The 17766-nt window shown below is 38.4% G+C and overlaps 1 protein-coding gene across 2 annotated transcripts in view; it reads right to left on the bottom strand.

Annotated features, from left to right (window-relative positions):
- chas (chascon) overlaps positions 1 to 17766 on the bottom strand; it is a 160727-nt gene that overhangs the window by 75770 nt on the left and 67191 nt on the right. The window contains exons 3-5 of one of the 2 annotated variants that reach the window (XM_074175825.1): positions 13750 to 13786; positions 8824 to 8993; positions 4004 to 4216 (exon numbers count right to left, since the gene is read on the bottom strand). In XM_074175825.1, the coding sequence (XP_074031926.1) occupies positions 4004 to 4216; positions 8824 to 8993; positions 13750 to 13786 (420 nt within the window). Of the gene's footprint in view, positions 1 to 4003; positions 4217 to 8823; positions 8994 to 13749; positions 14177 to 17766 lie in introns of both variants that reach the window. The other variant, XM_074175824.1, reaches the window with a different exon arrangement.

Raw genomic sequence — 17766 nt, forward strand, 5'->3', positions numbered from 1 at the left:
TAGAGGCACAAATCGAGCCACTGATAATTCAGATTGGTGAGGATGACACTACTGATGAAGAGACAAATTCATCCAGTTGAATAATTTTGATTAATATACCTTTTGATTTTACATGAAATAAAAATTATCAATAAAGAAATAATTACGTCTCTTTTCATATAATGCTTGAGTGCGCTGTGAAAAATTCAATGAAAATCTTTTTATATTACACATATTATCTGCATTTTTCTCGTTAAAATGCAAAACTTGCGCATTTCACTCGTTATTATACAAAAGTTTTCCCAAGTATGATATAGCATTTGCGATCAACAAGATGTTGGTTCTGAATACGACCCTGGCCAATGTTAACATCCACTCTATCTTGGATTTGAATTTGTTTTAGAGTAAAAAGAGCAGCAAACGAAGACCATATCAGAGAATATATATCAAAAAAACCTGGGTTCAAAAAGGATGCAATAATAGTCAAAGAACATCCAGGTGAACAGAAACAACTCAAAAGATTTGTTGTCGCAGCACCACTGGAAAAAAAGGAGGAACTGTACAAACCTGACTTCTGGCCAAAGTATGTAGGAGTCAAAAGATTCAACTTCGAGCGGCATCGCGAATTCCTTAATGGACAAGGTGGGGATTTTTTATAGAAAACCGAGCCACAGAGAGAACAAAAAAAAAATGTACTGAAACAAAAAAGTGACGGGAAAAATCAACATATTCCATCAAAATGTACAGTGTATACCAAACTGTCTCAACAATCTCAACTTCCTCAAAACATAAAAGACATCAAAGTGCACAATGTATCTAAACACAAACTAAAACAAATGCTCATTGCAGCAGAACCATATGCTTTGGATAATGTGGATGAGGGCACTTTCAAGAGATAACTGTCTCAAGCAATATGATATATGTTGTTCGTAATCCTTTTAATCTTTTTAACAAATTACTTCCCGATGTAATGGGATGAAAATGTACACTATTCCTTTTGACTTGTACTATACAAATTTTGTAAATTGTCCCTTGTGCGAAATAAATATTATTATTACTATTATCAGAACATTTGCTGAGGCTGTCAGCATATCGGTTGGCTAATGCCATGTAAATTTTTCGGAAATTTTGGGCATGAAACATCGAATGAGCATCGCTCAGGAATTGTTTAATGACATCAACGGCGATCCAGATTTGCCTGAAAGGGTCATAACTGATGAATTATGGGTATATGGTTATGATATCGAAACCAGAGTCCAATCGTCCCAATGGAAGAGCAATGCAGAGCCAAGACCAAAAATAGCACGCCAAGCTCGATCAATTGTCAGTGTTACTCACTGTTTTCTTCGATCACCGTGGCGCAATGCATCAGGAGTTCTTGCCACATGGCCGTAAGGTCAATAAACAGAATCATCTTGAAGTTATCCGCCGCTGGCAAGAAGAAATACGATGAAAACGTCCGGCATTGTGGAGAAACAAATCATGGCTTTTGTATCACAATGATACACCTGTTCACTGGTCATCAATTGTTCATATTTTTTTGGCCAAAACAACTCTGTAATCATAACTCAGCCACCGTATTCACCAGATTTGGCCCTCTGCGACCTTTTCCTGTTCGCTAGATTGAATTAATGGAACGACGACGTTCTCCTCTCGGGAAGTTTTCCTCCTAGGGCATCGTCCTGTCCTTTTCAGGAAGGTAGACAGGTCACTAGGAAGCATCTCCTTCAGATCGGCAGGTGAAGGCCAAGACTCGCCGAACACACACTCTCTTATTGACCATAACTCCGGACACTCGCATTGGACATGCCTGACAGTCTCATCTTCCTGTTCACACATCCTGCATAGAGGTGTGTTCACTAGCCCCATATTATGTAGGTGTTTCCTTAGTTGACAGTGGTTAGTCAAAATTCCTATTGTTAAGCGTAGATTTTTTCTGGTCATCGCCAGATATTTTTTCGGCGCCAGCTTCCCAGGGTCGCCCAGGGTGATCCTGGCAAGACTGCATCTTATGATTCCATTCTATCTCTTTAGGGATTGAGCATGGGTGTAACATTTGGCTAGTTCCGCAATTGTCGAGGTCATCAGGCCGTAGGTTCTTAGACCAGCCGCTTCCTTGGCTAAAGAGTCAGCAATACATACAGATTTTTCCTGGTCATCGCCAGATATTTCTTCGGCGCAAGCTACCCAGGATCGCCCAGGGTGATCTAGTAGTAGTAGTCTGGTAGTAGAGAGGTAGTATAAGTAGCTCTGTGTCATATAACTATCAATAGGCAAAAGACAGCTGCGTGTTCTTTTGTATACATTGCCACTAATAATTCACTCAAATTCGAACACGTTTTTCTATTTCCCATTCAGTCAAGAATTCAAAACGTTGTTGTAGTTATTAGAAAGTTTTCCCAAAAATAAGTGATCAGTCCACTTGGATTTGTCGAACTCACAATGGTTCTTCCGTTGTTATCAGTTCCCACAGTTCCTTCATTGAGCTCAGTTTGTCGACGCTTCTTAAAGAAAGCTTTAGACTATTTTAGGGCTGTGGTTTCACCAGTGATTTTTTAGCAGCCACTAATATTCGTTTTATATCAATGTATTGCTAATTGATGATCAGCAGTATGCCTGGACTCAATGTGTGCCCTACCGAATACGAGAAAATTCTACTGGTTGCTCTGTTATCCACCACAAATTGGATACGAGATGAATACTGTAGAGCCGATCCAACCTGAGCAATTAATTCCATGTACTAACTATTCAAATTTTCAAACCAGAAAGGTGGAATTATTCCTGTCTGGTTGAGAAACATCTATCGCTTGTTGATGGATCCCTCTGTGTTCCAGGCAGAAATAGCGGCCATCGGACACTGTACAGGGGAAATAAAAAGGTAGAAGGTCACAAATAAAACCATTATCATTTTCTCCGATAGCCAGGTGACAATTAAGGCGCCCACCTCATTTCAAGTCTTCTCAAGACTAGTGGGAAGCTGTCTGAGCTCACTTAAGGAGCTAAGGGTCATTCTAGCTTGAGAGTCACAAAAGCAATGAGGAGGCCGATGTTTTAGCCCGTGAAAGCGCATCCAAGGCTATGAACGGCCTAGCGAAAGCATGTATAAGCGTGGTAGCGAAAGCATGTATAAAGCTCCCAGAAATGAGGCAGGTAAAAGGGTTCATAATTAAACCATCGCCCAGATTCACCTGCTGAACCTGCTAAACCACAACCGTGAGGTTGTAAGGGTAGTGGTGGTTCTACTTACGGGGCATAGCCGATCCAGAAAACATATGCGTAACATGGGTCTGACAGGGTCTGTCAAGAAGAGGAAGAAACCGCACCGCATGTGCGAAGCGATGGCAAGGCTAAGACACGCAAGATGCGAGGAAGAGAAACCAGAAGCTGCCAGCTATATGAAGGGGTCAGTGTCAGGGCTATAGAGTCTCATCAAAGAGATCAAGCTAGACAATGAGTTCTAACAACCAGGAGCATCACAATAGATCTGAAAAGGTGGCAGTGAATCAGACCATGGGCCAGCTCCCCGACAATCTAATCTAATCTAATAGCGAAAGTACTTCTGAGTTATTTTACTACATATATGCTTTTATAAAACATCATAAACCTCCGCATCCGAACGAGCTAGGCTTCATGGGCCTAATTTTATGGAGCGAACTATTTCAGTTTCAATTCCAATTATCTCCACTACTGGTATGTATGATAAGAGATTTCCTTCACTACCTTTCCTCTGGCCCTCCCAAATGAGTCAGTTTTGAGTGCATCTGCTTTTCATTTAGGAAACCGATTGCAGAGTATACCGAAAGGTGAACCCTGTAGACTCACGGTCATTTCGTTTGTGTCGATGATATATTTTTTATTTCATAATTATTCATACGGAATGGTGTTAGAAACATCATTCCAAAACAGAAATGAATAATCATAAATAACAACGTTTGTATTGAATTGATGATATTCCTATTTCCAAAGTTCACTAGAGGCTGTCATCATACCAAATTTGGGATTGATTGCATTATCTAAAACTAACCTCGTCTGTGATGTCACCCAGGTGCTGCACATCTTCCGTCTCTTTGACTTCTTCTGTTTCCTCTCTGGATATAATCTTGCGTTCCTTAACCTCTCTGACGACTCCATCTGGATTGGGTACAGAGACCCAGTTGGATCTCTCGGCAATAACGTTATCAGCACCACCTTCCACAGCTTTTGGACCATCGACTTCATCATCGCCAAGCTTTCTCAACTGAAAATTAGTAACAGAAACTCATGAGATATATTAAAACATATAATACATATTCTGGATGAGTCTACAGCAATGTTGATGTGTTTGTAGCAAAAAAGTGATATTCAAAAAATTACTGGCCTTGGTAATATTATAAGATAATAACGGCAAAAATAGCAAATTCCTCCCGTTTTTGAACGTACCCATAACAAAGTTCAACAGCAACTATCCATGATTATTCCCAAAACCTATACCGAGTGGAATCATCCAAAGAAGATCAATCCTCAAACCTTATTGAATCCCAATCTGAAAACTAACTAGATCTTTCGAACACATCATAGCGAACTCCTCATATCTTAGACATCGTGCTTTCCAAATCTCCATCCTCCTAAGAGCCTTCATAGATATACTTCCCTAGAGATTTGGATAATCGTTATGAAATACCAATTTTTAACATAATTCTTATGATACATCAGATATTTTATCAGCCGATTAACGGAAAAACGAAAACGAGAATATTCGAAAAAAGTTTTCAGCACCTAGAAACCTTTGGTGCCTCCTCTGATCTTTCCTAGTCCACACCATGCCGTCAACTAGTCTAGTTTTTAATTATTGTTTCATCTACGTGCCTTGCAATGAAAGTTGCACAGAAAGACAGAAAGCGATTTCTATCTCCGAAGTAAATGCATGGAAGTTACAGAAAAAGAAGGAAGACGAACTCGTTCAATGATCGATGTCCAAGCTTGCTTTCGAAACAAATCTCCGTAAGGAACCCTTGTTCATCTTGTTTGTATAAGCAAGAGCTGAGTTTTCTACAGATCCCATAGACGCCAACTCAGAGAGAGGAGGTATCCATGCCCACTAAAGCTCTGGATTGTTCTTCAGAAGCAGTTAAATTGCAAGAATGCATCTGTGGTTCAGACAAGCACTTCTGATGAGACCTATACCAGGATAAAACAGCGCCGTCTAGTGTTTGAAAATATTTCATTTTAACATTTTGGTACGTCCTCTCTAATCGGATGTAAATAATAAATGTCCAATCAATGTAGGATACTCATACTTAGATGAACTTGTGGTCCAACACCAGACAGCGCTATTTTGATCCGACAAGGTCTCATCAGTGGTGCTAGGCTGAATTACTCAACTGTCCTAGAAAGGTCAAGCATGGAAGTGAATATAATGAAATCTCTCCCTAGGAAGAATCCTTCAATGGGATCGACAGAGAACTCATTCCTTGAATATCAAAGATACATTAGGCTACCTGAGGCAATTGTAAAGCTCAGCTTCGACATCGACCGCTGTACGAATAAAAACCAACTTCGAGAAAAGATTTTAGATATGAAGCGTACCTTTTAAGCATTACACTACTCCTCCACTGGACGTCAACTGAACTACCTCAACTGTCATTTCTGTAACATCGAGTCGAGAGTGAGAGCTTTTTAGTTCTTCAGCTTCTGATTCTGTTAACAAACCTAGCAGGCTGAGCCAGAAGGAGGCTCAGTCGCATCCTCAAAAGCAGAATATTTTTGAATTTAGCAGCAGAAGAAGAATCTGCATCAATACAGGAAATAAACTTCTCCTCCACAGATCAGCAGGCATGTTTGCTCAAACGATGATTCACCCAAATGAAAGGCGAAATCGATGTATCATCAAATATATCTTACAACCTCAGTTACGACCAATCAATTGAATTCTCTTCGATCTGCTCTCATGGCTGTCCTAGAGACATTTCAGGATACCTGAAGGAACCAGGATAGCGTCTAGTACTTCTTGGCTGCTGGGTGCAGTTGTTACTCAGTTGTAGCTATGGTGAAGCACTGCTCTGGAATTCCTCACAAGAGACATATTAATGCGCAATAGATTTTGTTGTTGATCTACCTGATGAATTAGGTCCTGACTTGATTAGGGGAAATTTACCATTGTCCGTCAACCCTAAAGCGAACTAGTGATCACTGGAAAATTTCGGGTTTGTAGTCCTATGTTGAAGGACCCGACAAAAGGTGGGGTAACGCAAATCAGTTGTAGGCATCGATTGATTTGTTGATTATTGTATTGGACATCAATTATCACAACACAACAAAGATTTTGTTTCGGGGTTGAAATTAGATGATTTTAATGTATTTCCACGTGTTAAAACCGAAAGTGACCATAAAAATTATATATTAGCTCTTGTTTTCAAGATATAGTATCATTATATTATATATATGTATATTGAGTTTTCAACAAATGAAATATTTCATCACCAACAGTTGTACACATGTTTGTTTACATAACACCCCTCTCATCAGCTGTTCTTAAGTAGTAAACATAACCTATGTGAGTTTGTCAATGGTACGCACGTAGTTGCTATTGAAATTATCGTGTGAAGTTGATTTTTAAATTAATTTAAGTGCTGATTTGAAATGCCTCGAAAGTGTGTGAATTCTGTCGATAGCTTTTGCTATATATGTGGTGAAATAACATTTAAGGCTCAGAAACGTAAAATGACACCTATCGTTAAGACAGCCTATGAACATTATTTTGGTGTGAAAGTTGGGGACCAAGATAAATCATGGGATCCACATACATGTTGTAATTCTTGTTCCGTCATATTGCGAGAGTGGCTGAAAAATAAAAACCGGGCAATGGCTTTTGCAGTACCTATGGTTTGGCGTGAGCCTACCAATCATACAGACGACTGTTATTTCTGCTTAACTCCTCCCATTAAGCAAGGTTTATCTATGAAGAAAAGAGGAACGGTTAAATACCCTAATCTCCCATCTGCTCTTCGGCCTGTACCACACTCAGACAATTTGCCAGTCCCTTCTCCACCCCAAAACTATGACATTTTAGAGGAAGGTGATGAAGACTGTTTAGAAGGAGCAACCCATCCTTCTACATCCTATGACCCTGATTTTGAGGTAAGCGATAGGTCTAGTGATCCGCACAGAATTAGTCAAGCAGAGTTGAATGACCTTATAAGAGATCTTCGCTTGTCTAAGGAAAAGGCTGAGCTGTTAGGGTCAAGACTACAACAGTGGAATCTTCTAAAACATGATGTGAAAATATCTCAGTACAGACAGCGTCAAAAAGATTTGCTTCCTTTTTTTGAGAAAAAAGAAAACCTCGTAGTTTGTTCTGATGTTAATGGTTTGATGGACTGCTTGAATTTGGATCACACTCCATCTGAATGGAGACTGTTTATAGACTCTTCAAAACTAAGCTTAAAAGCTGTAGTTCTGCATAATGGAAATCAGCTACCCTCTATTCCTATAGGTCATGCAGTTCACATGAAGGAAACGTATATAAATATGAAAACACTTCTCCAATCAATCAAATATGAACAACACAAGTGGCACATCTGTGGTGATCTGAAAGTCATTGCTATACTCCTAGGAATGCAATTAGGGTTCACCAAGTACTGTTGTTTTTTGTGTCTGTGGGACAGTCGGGATAGAAAATCTCACTATAAAAAAATGAACTGGCCTACACGAGACCTAAACCCTAATGAGAAAAATGTAGTTTACGAGCCTCTTGTAGATCCTAAGGATGTTCTCCTTCCCCCATTACATATTAAGTTGGGACTAATGAAAAACTTTGTGAAGGCCATGGACCAGGAAGGACAAGCTTTTAAGTACTTGAGAGCAAAGTTTCCCAGGTTGAGTGATGCTAAAGTCAAGGAAGGCATCTTTATTGGGCCTCAAATCCGTGAAATCGTAAATGATCCTGCTTTTGACATGATTTTAACAGGAAATGAAAAAAGAGCCTGGGAAGCCTTTAAGGGGGTTGTACATGGGTTTTTAGGTAACAAAAGAGATGATAACTTCACAGCATTGGTTAAAGAGCCTCTTCAAGCTTACCACCAACTTGGATGCAACATGTCCTTAAAAATTCATTTTCTTCACTCTCATCTTAATTTCTTCCCACAAAACTGTGGAGCTGTGAGTGACGAACATGGAGAAAGATTCCATCAAGACATTGCCTTAATGGAACAGAGATATCAGGGCCGTTGGAATGAAGCAATGCTTGCAGACTACTGCTGGTCTGTGTGTAGGGATGCTCCAGAAGTGTTTTATAAAAGACAAGCTAAACGACAGCGATCTTACAATGAATCGGATGAACTTAATTGAAATTTGGTGGTACAAACTTTTTTTATTTGTCAAAACACTAAGAATAATGTTTTTTTTGTTAATTTTGTACTTAAAATATTCTAAAAGAAACATAACAATATTGTTTTATGTACTTTCACTTTTCACGCATAGTATAACTACTCTTTAAGATTAAGTACTGTGTATCTCAAAAACCAGAGCTAATAAAAATTTTTCATTGTTATTTTCGTTTTTATCACCCCAAAATTAGTAGAAATTGACTAATTTAGTGTAGGAAACATTCAAAAAATATTTTTTGTTGTGTTGTGATCGGCCACTTGCTTCATTGAAATAGCTAATTCACCTCCTCAAAATAAGTTTGAACCTTAAAGTTGTAACACCTCAGCAAAACGTCTTTAAAATCTTAAATGATTTATTTAACCATCCCCCCTAATATTTCACATACTCAATTTCAATATTCAATTTCTGTTAGGTTTTTCCGACATATAAGTAAACAATTATGTGTCCTCGAAACACACAATTCTTACAACTATCTATTACCTCTGTTTGATGATGTTCCTGTGTTTCGGTGTCTTCGCTGGTATTGGTGGTAACCATTGGACCAGAATCTTCCACGACCTTTCCATCTTCAAGCACTACTTGTCTCTTCACTCTTGTTTCAATTTGTTTGGTGTTGGTGACTTCAGTTTTTTTCTTGCTCACCCATTCCTCTGAAAATGCCAGAATATGAGATAATTTGGCAATTACTCGCAAATTAAATGTTGAGAGATAGTGGTCGTTATTCAATTATCAGTTTTTCAATTATTTCTTGATTTTAAGAGGCAATTCTGTTCAAATTCAACGCAACCTTAGACGTTGGTGTGCAAAATTTCGTTCCGATTATTTTAGCCTCGAAGATGAGCCTCAAAGTGGTCGACCTAAAGTAATCCAGGGCGAGGATTTGAAGACCCTGTTGGAGACTCAACCATTACCATGGTTCGAGGGATGACGGAAGAACTGGGATTCAGCTCCCATGTGGTTTTCGATGGTTTGAAACTTATTGGTGAGGTTAGAAAGCTCGAAAATTGGGTGCCCCACTATTTGAACGATTGACAGAAATTGTCACGTTTCTAGGCATCTGCTTTTTTGCTTTCGCGCAATCGAAATGGTCCTTTTTGGATCGGATCGTCACGTGTGATATGGAAAATGGATCCTCTAAGATAACAGGAGTGAGCCACCTAGGTACTTCCTAGATGCGAAAACCTAACCAAAAAAGACATTGGTTACTGTATGGTGAATAACGGCTGATTTGATTCCCTAAAACTATCTGCAATCGGGCTAAACCATCACAGCAGTATCCTATAGTGAGAAAGTCGACGATATGCACTGAAAATTGCATCAGCAGCAGCCGACACTATCAACTATTGTTGATTGACAAATCCGTTTTTAGGCAATAAACACATTTTTAGGAAACGATATTTTTCAAATCATAATTTGCATCGAATATTATTTCCAAAAATTGTTCGATTTGTCCTATGAATAGCACATTTGTTTATAACAATTTTTTCAACAACAGCAGATATAAATTTACAAAAATTATTTTCATCAAGCTTTTGATCATAAAAAAACGGATACTGAAAAAAAAAATTCGATGTGTAATGAAGCTTTTTAATTTTAAACCTAAGTATATTGTTGATGACAAATTGAAAAATAACATTTTTTTATTTTCTCAACAGGGATCTTTTGTGAGACTTTTCAGAAATACCTCCAAAAAAATCTCAGATTTGTTACTCAACAATTATCGTACTGTTTGAGTAGAAACAAAATTGTTGATAAACTAAGTACCATCATTACCTGCAAAATCACGATAGAAATTTTTTGACCACGAATTATTGTTCATTCATTTATTCAGTATTCTAAATTTTGATATTTAATAAGTTGAAATAATATTTCTTCATTAAAGGTAGAGAATGGGCGTGTCTTGCTCAAGCCAGAGCACACGTTTTAGAACACATTTTCAACCCTTTGAGAAAATTATAAAAATTGGTCCTACTTTCCGGAAGGTTGATATTTTTTTGTAAGTTTCCACCTCTTTTTGAATATTTTTTTAAATGTGAAAAATGTCAAATAGTTTTTGAGATATTTGCAAGAAAACCTAACCCCATTTTTTCCAGATGAATTATTTATAACTTTTGCAATTTTTGTATATTTGTTATTTTTTATAAATGATTTGCCAGCAATGCTGATGGAATTATCAGAGTGTCTAATGTTTGCTGATGACCTAAAAATGTATGAACAAGTACAAACAGTGAGGGAATAGTGTAATGCTACAAAAAGATCAGGATAGGGTTTATGAGTGTTAGGAACGACACGTTAAAAGGCAAAACCTCGTTAATCCTTAGCTCGCACAAGTTTCGACTTCTGAGGGTTGTCATTCGTAGGGGTGCGACAGCTGGTTAACGGAAAAACAGATTTTGAACAATTTTTTTTTAATTTCTCAATATTGATAAATGTTTATTAATGTCGGTTACGCGCAAAAAAGGCTCTTGAAATAAATATAGAAATAAACGACCCATATAATAATACATGGGACTCCATATAATAATACATTATCATTCAAGACTGACACAAGAAATATTACAAGAAATGCAAATAAAATGTTAGGGATCATTATCAGGCAAACTAGAAATTTCAGCGAAAATGTCACTCCATCTAGTGGACGAGGTACTAACCAACTGCATATCCGAAATTTGCCCGATTCCTCGGAATAAGAAAGAAAAACTTTCTTATTAGTCAGTGGGCTATGCTTGAACATTTAAAGTTAATTTCTTTAGATTTGTTTACTGCCAATCTTCAAGCATTGCCCACTGGCTAATAAAAAAGTGTTTCTTTCTTATTCAGAGGAATCGTGCTAATTTCGGATATGCAGTTATATACAGATATCGGTTAGTACCTCGTCCACTAGATGGAGTGACATTTTTGTTGTTCGCTCCAACTTAAGACGAGGAATGAAATACTCTGAAAGAATTTCGATTTTCAATTCGTACCCGTTCGAAGAGGCAACGGTTATCCACATCCCGAAACCCAAGAAGAACCACCTGTTCCCAGACAATCACAGGCCAATTAGCTTACTTCCTTCCATAAGCAAAGTGGCGGAGCGTGTCATCTTGAAGAGACTCGAAGACCAAACCAGAGAACTAGGAATCCTCCCGGATGAGCAATTCGGTTTTATATCCGGAACACTCGACAGAGCTACAAGTCCTGAGGTTAGTAGACTTCGCGACCGAGGGCTTCAACCTCGGCAAAAAAGGACACAAAACCGGAGCCATCTTCTTAGACGTCTCCAAGGCGTTCGACAGAGTTTGGCACGACGGACTACTGGCCAAAATGAGCGATTTCGGATATTCAAAACCAATGGTAAGATTAATTCAGTAGAGTAGGAGACGAATTATCAACAATTCGACTACTGGAAGCAGGAGTCCTGCAAGGAGCAGTCCTTTCGCCACACCTCTTCTCCGTATACACAGCGGACGTGCCCAAGCCAGGAAACAACTGGCACTCTACGCAGACAACACGGTCCTGCTTGCGAGATCCACGAGCCAAGTACATGTCACAAGGTACTTGCAACAACAGGCGAACAGATTAGAGAAGTGGGCCAACCTGTGGAAGATCAGTATAAACCCTGACAAGAGTCAGGCGACACTGTTCACTCGCAGGTTTGTACAACCGGAAGGCAACGTCACCTTTAACGGGCAAGAGATTCCGTGGACCAATAAAGCGACATACCTGGGGGTAACCTTAGACAGGAGATTAACATTTCAGTCTCATGTATGGCAGATAATCGGAATGGCCAGACACGCCAAACAACGACTGGCACCAATCATAGGACGCAGAAGCAACATGGGGTTGAAAGTGAAGTTGCTGATGATTAAAACCGTTCTCATGCTCATAATACTGTATGCCTGCACTGCCTGGGGCCAGTGTGCACAGACATACAGGAAGAAGATACAGTCGTTCATGAACGCGAGCGTAAGAGCCGCCGTGAACGCACCGTACTACATCCTCAACAGATTTATGTACAGAGACTTAGACCGGGACACGCAATATGTGGACGTGTATGTGAGAGAACACGCAGAAAGCGTGTTCTATAAAATCAGCTCGCACTACAACCCAGCGCTACGCGATCTACACGATGCGTTGAATATGGATGATTTCCAGTTTTCCAGAAAGGGACAAACACTCAAGGCCGACAAAACAGAATCTACGACCGTCCCCAAGAGTCGCCGTCAGTCGACTCCGGTAAGCATTATTAATCAGACTTTCTTTCAGCAAGTTCACCGCAGAACAACTCTACCGCGATTCAATTATCCTTAGATTCACTAAAGAACGCTCGACGCTAACAACAATAGCCACCGGTTAGTTTTTGGGGGCCCCCATGCAAAAATTCAGTTAGGAATAGTCATGACAAAAAATTTTACCGATCGCGACAGAATAGCACCTAAAGGCTGACTTTCGACCAAAAGTCAATCTTGCTGAAGTGCCCATCAGTAAGTTGAGGACCGCTCAGAGAGCGGGGGTGGATGGAGTGGGGTTGTAGGTTCTCCTCGCTAACTAGCCGGGGGGTAGGGGAAGCTTCTACTTCAGGGCACTCAACCCGGGAGGGAGCATGGGGAGGGATTTTCAATTATGGAATATCATAGACTCTAGGTCTAGGTCACTATCTTGCACTGACGACTGGCTAAGGAGCTCGAAACCGGTCTGCAAGTGTGCCCGTTCCAAAATTGAAGGTCGATTCTTTCAGTTGTATGGCCAATTGCATATGCAGGACAATTTGTGTGCAGATTTCTGCACTGACGCCTGTCGGATATAATCCAACACCGTTCGTGGTTTTAGCCAGTGGAGTGGTTGTTTTCTGATAGGCGTCAGTCCATTCAACCTACTGTGTAGGTTGAATGGACTGGCTTGAACATTTAAAGTTCATTTCTTTATATTTATTATTGTTAGTTAATGTTCACGTTTCAACCAGAAAGACAATATTAAATACAATGTTTCATATACAGAAATTCTACTCCATAGGAAAGCAGGCATGTTACGTCTCGCAAATAAAGTGAATGTAATAGTCGATATAGATTGGACAGATTCTCGAACAAATTTGAGAAAAAATGTCATTCTACAGCTAGTGACAATGTCTTTGTAGGATCATCACACTTAGTAATCGACCCCATCAGTAACTGAGTGTTTTTTAGTGTATTATATTGTAATTAATAAGGTCATCCTTGTAATTAGGTCTACGTGGTCTGTTAGGGTGAATAAATAAATAAATATCGTATGTAAAATGTATTCTTTGTGAATTGCCCAAAAGCATTATTGTTTTTTTTTTATAGAATGAATAAGGAAATAAATTGAAATATAAAACTCCAACTTTATGAAATAATGATCTGTTTGTATGAAACACTTAAAACCCTAAATAAAAAAATGAATCCTTACCTTCTTTAGTCGTCGCAAATGTCTCCCCAGGCTCTACCTGCGTATGAAACAAACTTGGTTTAATGAAAATCTTCGAACTGTACGTAACTTTTTTTTTCGGAAAATTCGGATAGTACTGACCACTCGGGTCTGTCACAAACACTATTACCACCATTCAACATAGCACATTCTAGTCAAAAATATTTTCATTCAAACATGTTATTAGAGTTTTTCACCACCTCGCACCAGTGTTAGTATATATCCAGATTATGTCAAGAGTGAAATTTGCAGGTTCACCGCTCTTGAGCATTGTCCGACAAATGACAATCGATTATTATTCAAGTACCAATAGGCACAGGAACAAGTCCCTATTTGGATTGAAATTACCATCTCGATTTGGTGTCTTTCTCAATCAATGGACTGAATAGAGGACAACGGATTGATATTTCTGCAATGGAAATTGAGGTTCGAGCATTTTTGTTATTTGAAATGCCTTCAGTGTGGATGTGCTTTTCCTGAATATGTGGGCTTGACTCAATAACTAAGCAATCTGAGAATTGGGAAAGGAAAATTCTTTGAAAAACATTTTTTATGTGAAGAAAAGAGAAATGAAACTTTCCATGTTTTTTACCATTTTTATTCGTAACTAACGTTACTGCAGTTTCGTCCTATACGGACATTTTCAAACTTATACAATATTGTATACGGACATATACAATGTACGTATAGGACGAAACTGCATAGAGCAAAGAAAGTTTAATTTCTCTTTTCTTCATTATGATTTCCTACCACGTAGTAACGGCTACATCCATCAATTTATTTTTTGTGTGGCGGAGAACGCCCCAAATGTTGAAAACAATCTGAAAAGTTCATCCCAAAAAGTTTTTTCAATTGTACGCTTGAAGTCTAATTGCTTATAAAATGTAATTGATAATAATAATGTTTTTTATCGACCTTTTTTGGGTATTTGTTACCTTCCACAATCTTTATGTTTCGGAGGCCAAAATCTGCCTCCGTCGTCAGAAATGGACAAAAAATATTTTCTAAGATATTTGCAGTTATTCCTTTTGATTATTCATTTCTTAACTTCTTCGACAGATGTCAAAGCAATAACTGCAAATATCTTGTATTTTTTTTTATCCATTTCTGAAGACGGAGACAGATTTTGACCTCCGAAACTTATAGATTGGTTGATGGTTGATGAAAAACTGATTTTCCTCCACAAAAATGACTTCGTTGAATGATTATATTGTTCATTTGAATAATGAAATAAAATATTACAAAACAATGTAACACATGTAAAAAACAAATAAAAAAATCACAAAAGCAGTTCAATCTGCTTGTACGTGATACACTCCAGGTGAAGTCATATTTGGGTTTTTTGATAAGTTACATGTAGAGTAAATGACATAATCAGGAGGTACCCTTTTTTTTCAAATACTCACTTAGAATTTATCATATTACTAAAAATATTACGTCCCGTCTTGAGAATCCACTCAGTTGAAGAATTTTTGAGTTTCCTAAATTTTTCAATATTTTGAATCTCATGAGGTATTTGCTTATATATTCTTGGTACCAGGTAATTGACACTTCGTTGTCCAATCGTTTTGTCACATCGGGGTAAAAATATAGAATCATTTTTTCCTGTATTATGAGCATGTCTCTGTTTAAAAAAAAACATGTGTTTCCGTTAATCAGCTGTCGCCCCCATACAAACGACAACTCTCAGAAGTTGAGAAACTTGTGCGAGCTAAGAACTAACGAGGTCTTACCTTTTAACGTGTGATTCCTAACACGTTCATGAACTTTCAATATAATTTTTATATTTTCAATGAGTAATAATATTTTCTTGCAGAAAAGTTGTCTGGTGTCCATGATTTGAGCTCCTTTAAATAAGAAATCACTGCTATGGTCGCGTGTCTTGTCAAATATTACTTTTAGAATCCATTTTTGAACCATATTTACGTTTTCTGTAAAACAATCACTTACACTCCCCCCATCATAAAATTCCGTATGTAAGATGTGATTTTACTATCGAGAAGTAAATCATTTTTAATTGTCTAAAAATCTATTTAAAATATGTTTTTTCGTCGCACCCCTACAAACTACAACCCTCAGAAGTCAAAACTTCTGTGATTCCTAGCACGGGTGGGACGATAGCAAGTAAAAATTGATCGTTCAGGCTGGAACTTCAACCAGCGACCAACACGACGGTCGATTGATCGCCATATTGTCGTTCGTAGGGATGCGACAGCTGGTTAACGGAAAAGCAGTTTTTTTTAACAGAATTCAAGTGAGTGAACAAAACACCCCCGTCGAACCGACCGGCTACCGACCGACCATAAATTCCTTGAGATATCTAAATTTCGGTAATTCGCTAATGTAAGATATAAATGATGCGTATCAAGTTTTTTGGTAATCAACAGTTAATTTATTGAATTGGAACGGTTTGTTTCATATTGTGCCAAGTTGAAGAAGTGTACAAAATGTCAGTATCATCGGCGAAATTGATAGTTTGACCAGTGGTATCTAAAGAAAACAGACTATTTATATAGATAGTGAAAAGAAGTGGCCCCAGCACAGTGTCTTGGTGAACACCATAGGTCACAGTTCTGGGAACACTTAGGACACCATTAATTTCAACATTCTGTTCACTATATGATGAATAACTGGACAATGGGTTGTATGTATTCTCACGGATGCCATAATCATACAGCTTTTGTAAAAGGGTTTTGTGACATGCAGTGTCAAAAGCCCTGGCGAGGTATATAAATATTCCAAGTATGGGTATTGTTTTATCTATAGCATTATAAACAATTGTAGTAAGTTTACAAATGGCATCCTCGGTTGATCTGCCTTCTCTAAATCCTTACTGAAATTCCGACAATATGTTGAATTTCTTCAAAAACTTGGTCAGTCTAACTTTTATCAATGGTTCCAAAATTTTAAAAATTTGGACAGTAAAGAAATTGGTCTATAGTTACCGATTTTTAATTTATCTCCATTTCTATATAAAGGTTTGTAACAGCAACTGAAAGGAAAAACAATCTCAAAAATGATGGAATAAGGCGCCGGGTATGAGACAGGCCAACATTAAAGAGCCATCGCCAAAATTCACGGATAACCTACTGAGTCTGAATAGGCGATCAACTAGAGTTCTGATCGGGCTATTGACGGGACACTGTAGGCTCAACAAACACATGAACAACATCGGACTGGCAGACAATATATGGGGAACTTGAGGTCTGGCCTATGGAGTCTAGTTACAAGGACGGGCCTAGACAAGGAATTCTAGCATATATGAGGGCACACAAAATAGACCTGCAAAGATCGCAGTGTAGTGGCTGTTTAGCACAGAAGCCCCATATTAATCTAATCTAATCTAATCTAACTGATATGGTTTTATTAGTTTCCTATCTACCCTGTGCGCTGTGCGTCTATGTGTATTTGTGCGCGCTTGCCATTATTTTGTTTTGTTGAAACAAGCGCGAGCGAGTATCAAAATCAGAGTTGCGGGCGTGTGGGTGGGGGAAGCAAACTATCAGACGTAGCGCAAACCGCGGAGCAACCATTCATTTGTTTTGTGATTTTTCGCGTTTTAATAATATTTTCGTACCTACGCTAATATGGATTCTAAAAAGCGTGTAGTGGACAGTGAAAATAGGAGGTTTCTGGCAGAATTGACTGAACAATATTGTTTTATGCTGCCTAATAGGCCTCAAGCGGTTCCAGTGTGCCTTATACGCAATAAAGCTGGTGTTATTGTTAAGAGTGCTAATTTGAAGCGAGACTACGAAACAACTCATCAGCAATTTCACAAAAACTTTCCTTTTGCCAGTGAGGCTAGTAAAAAAAACTTCAATCTCAGTTCTCACAAAAAAAACACAAAATTATTAGTTCGTTGCATAAGCGAGCAAGAAAAATCCACAGAAGCAGCGCTATGTGTGTGCTGGACGCTTAATAAACAACAGAAACAATTTTCAGATTCCGAGATGGTAAAAAAATGTATGTTAGAAGTAGTCACGGCACTTTTTGAAG

The sequence above is a fragment of the Leptinotarsa decemlineata genome, unplaced genomic scaffold, assembly GCF_025532065.1.
Source record: "Leptinotarsa decemlineata unplaced genomic scaffold, Ldec_3_MD MMD2_tig00001393_RagTag_RagTag, whole genome shotgun sequence".
Taxonomy (NCBI): Eukaryota; Metazoa; Arthropoda; class Insecta; order Coleoptera; family Chrysomelidae; genus Leptinotarsa; species Leptinotarsa decemlineata.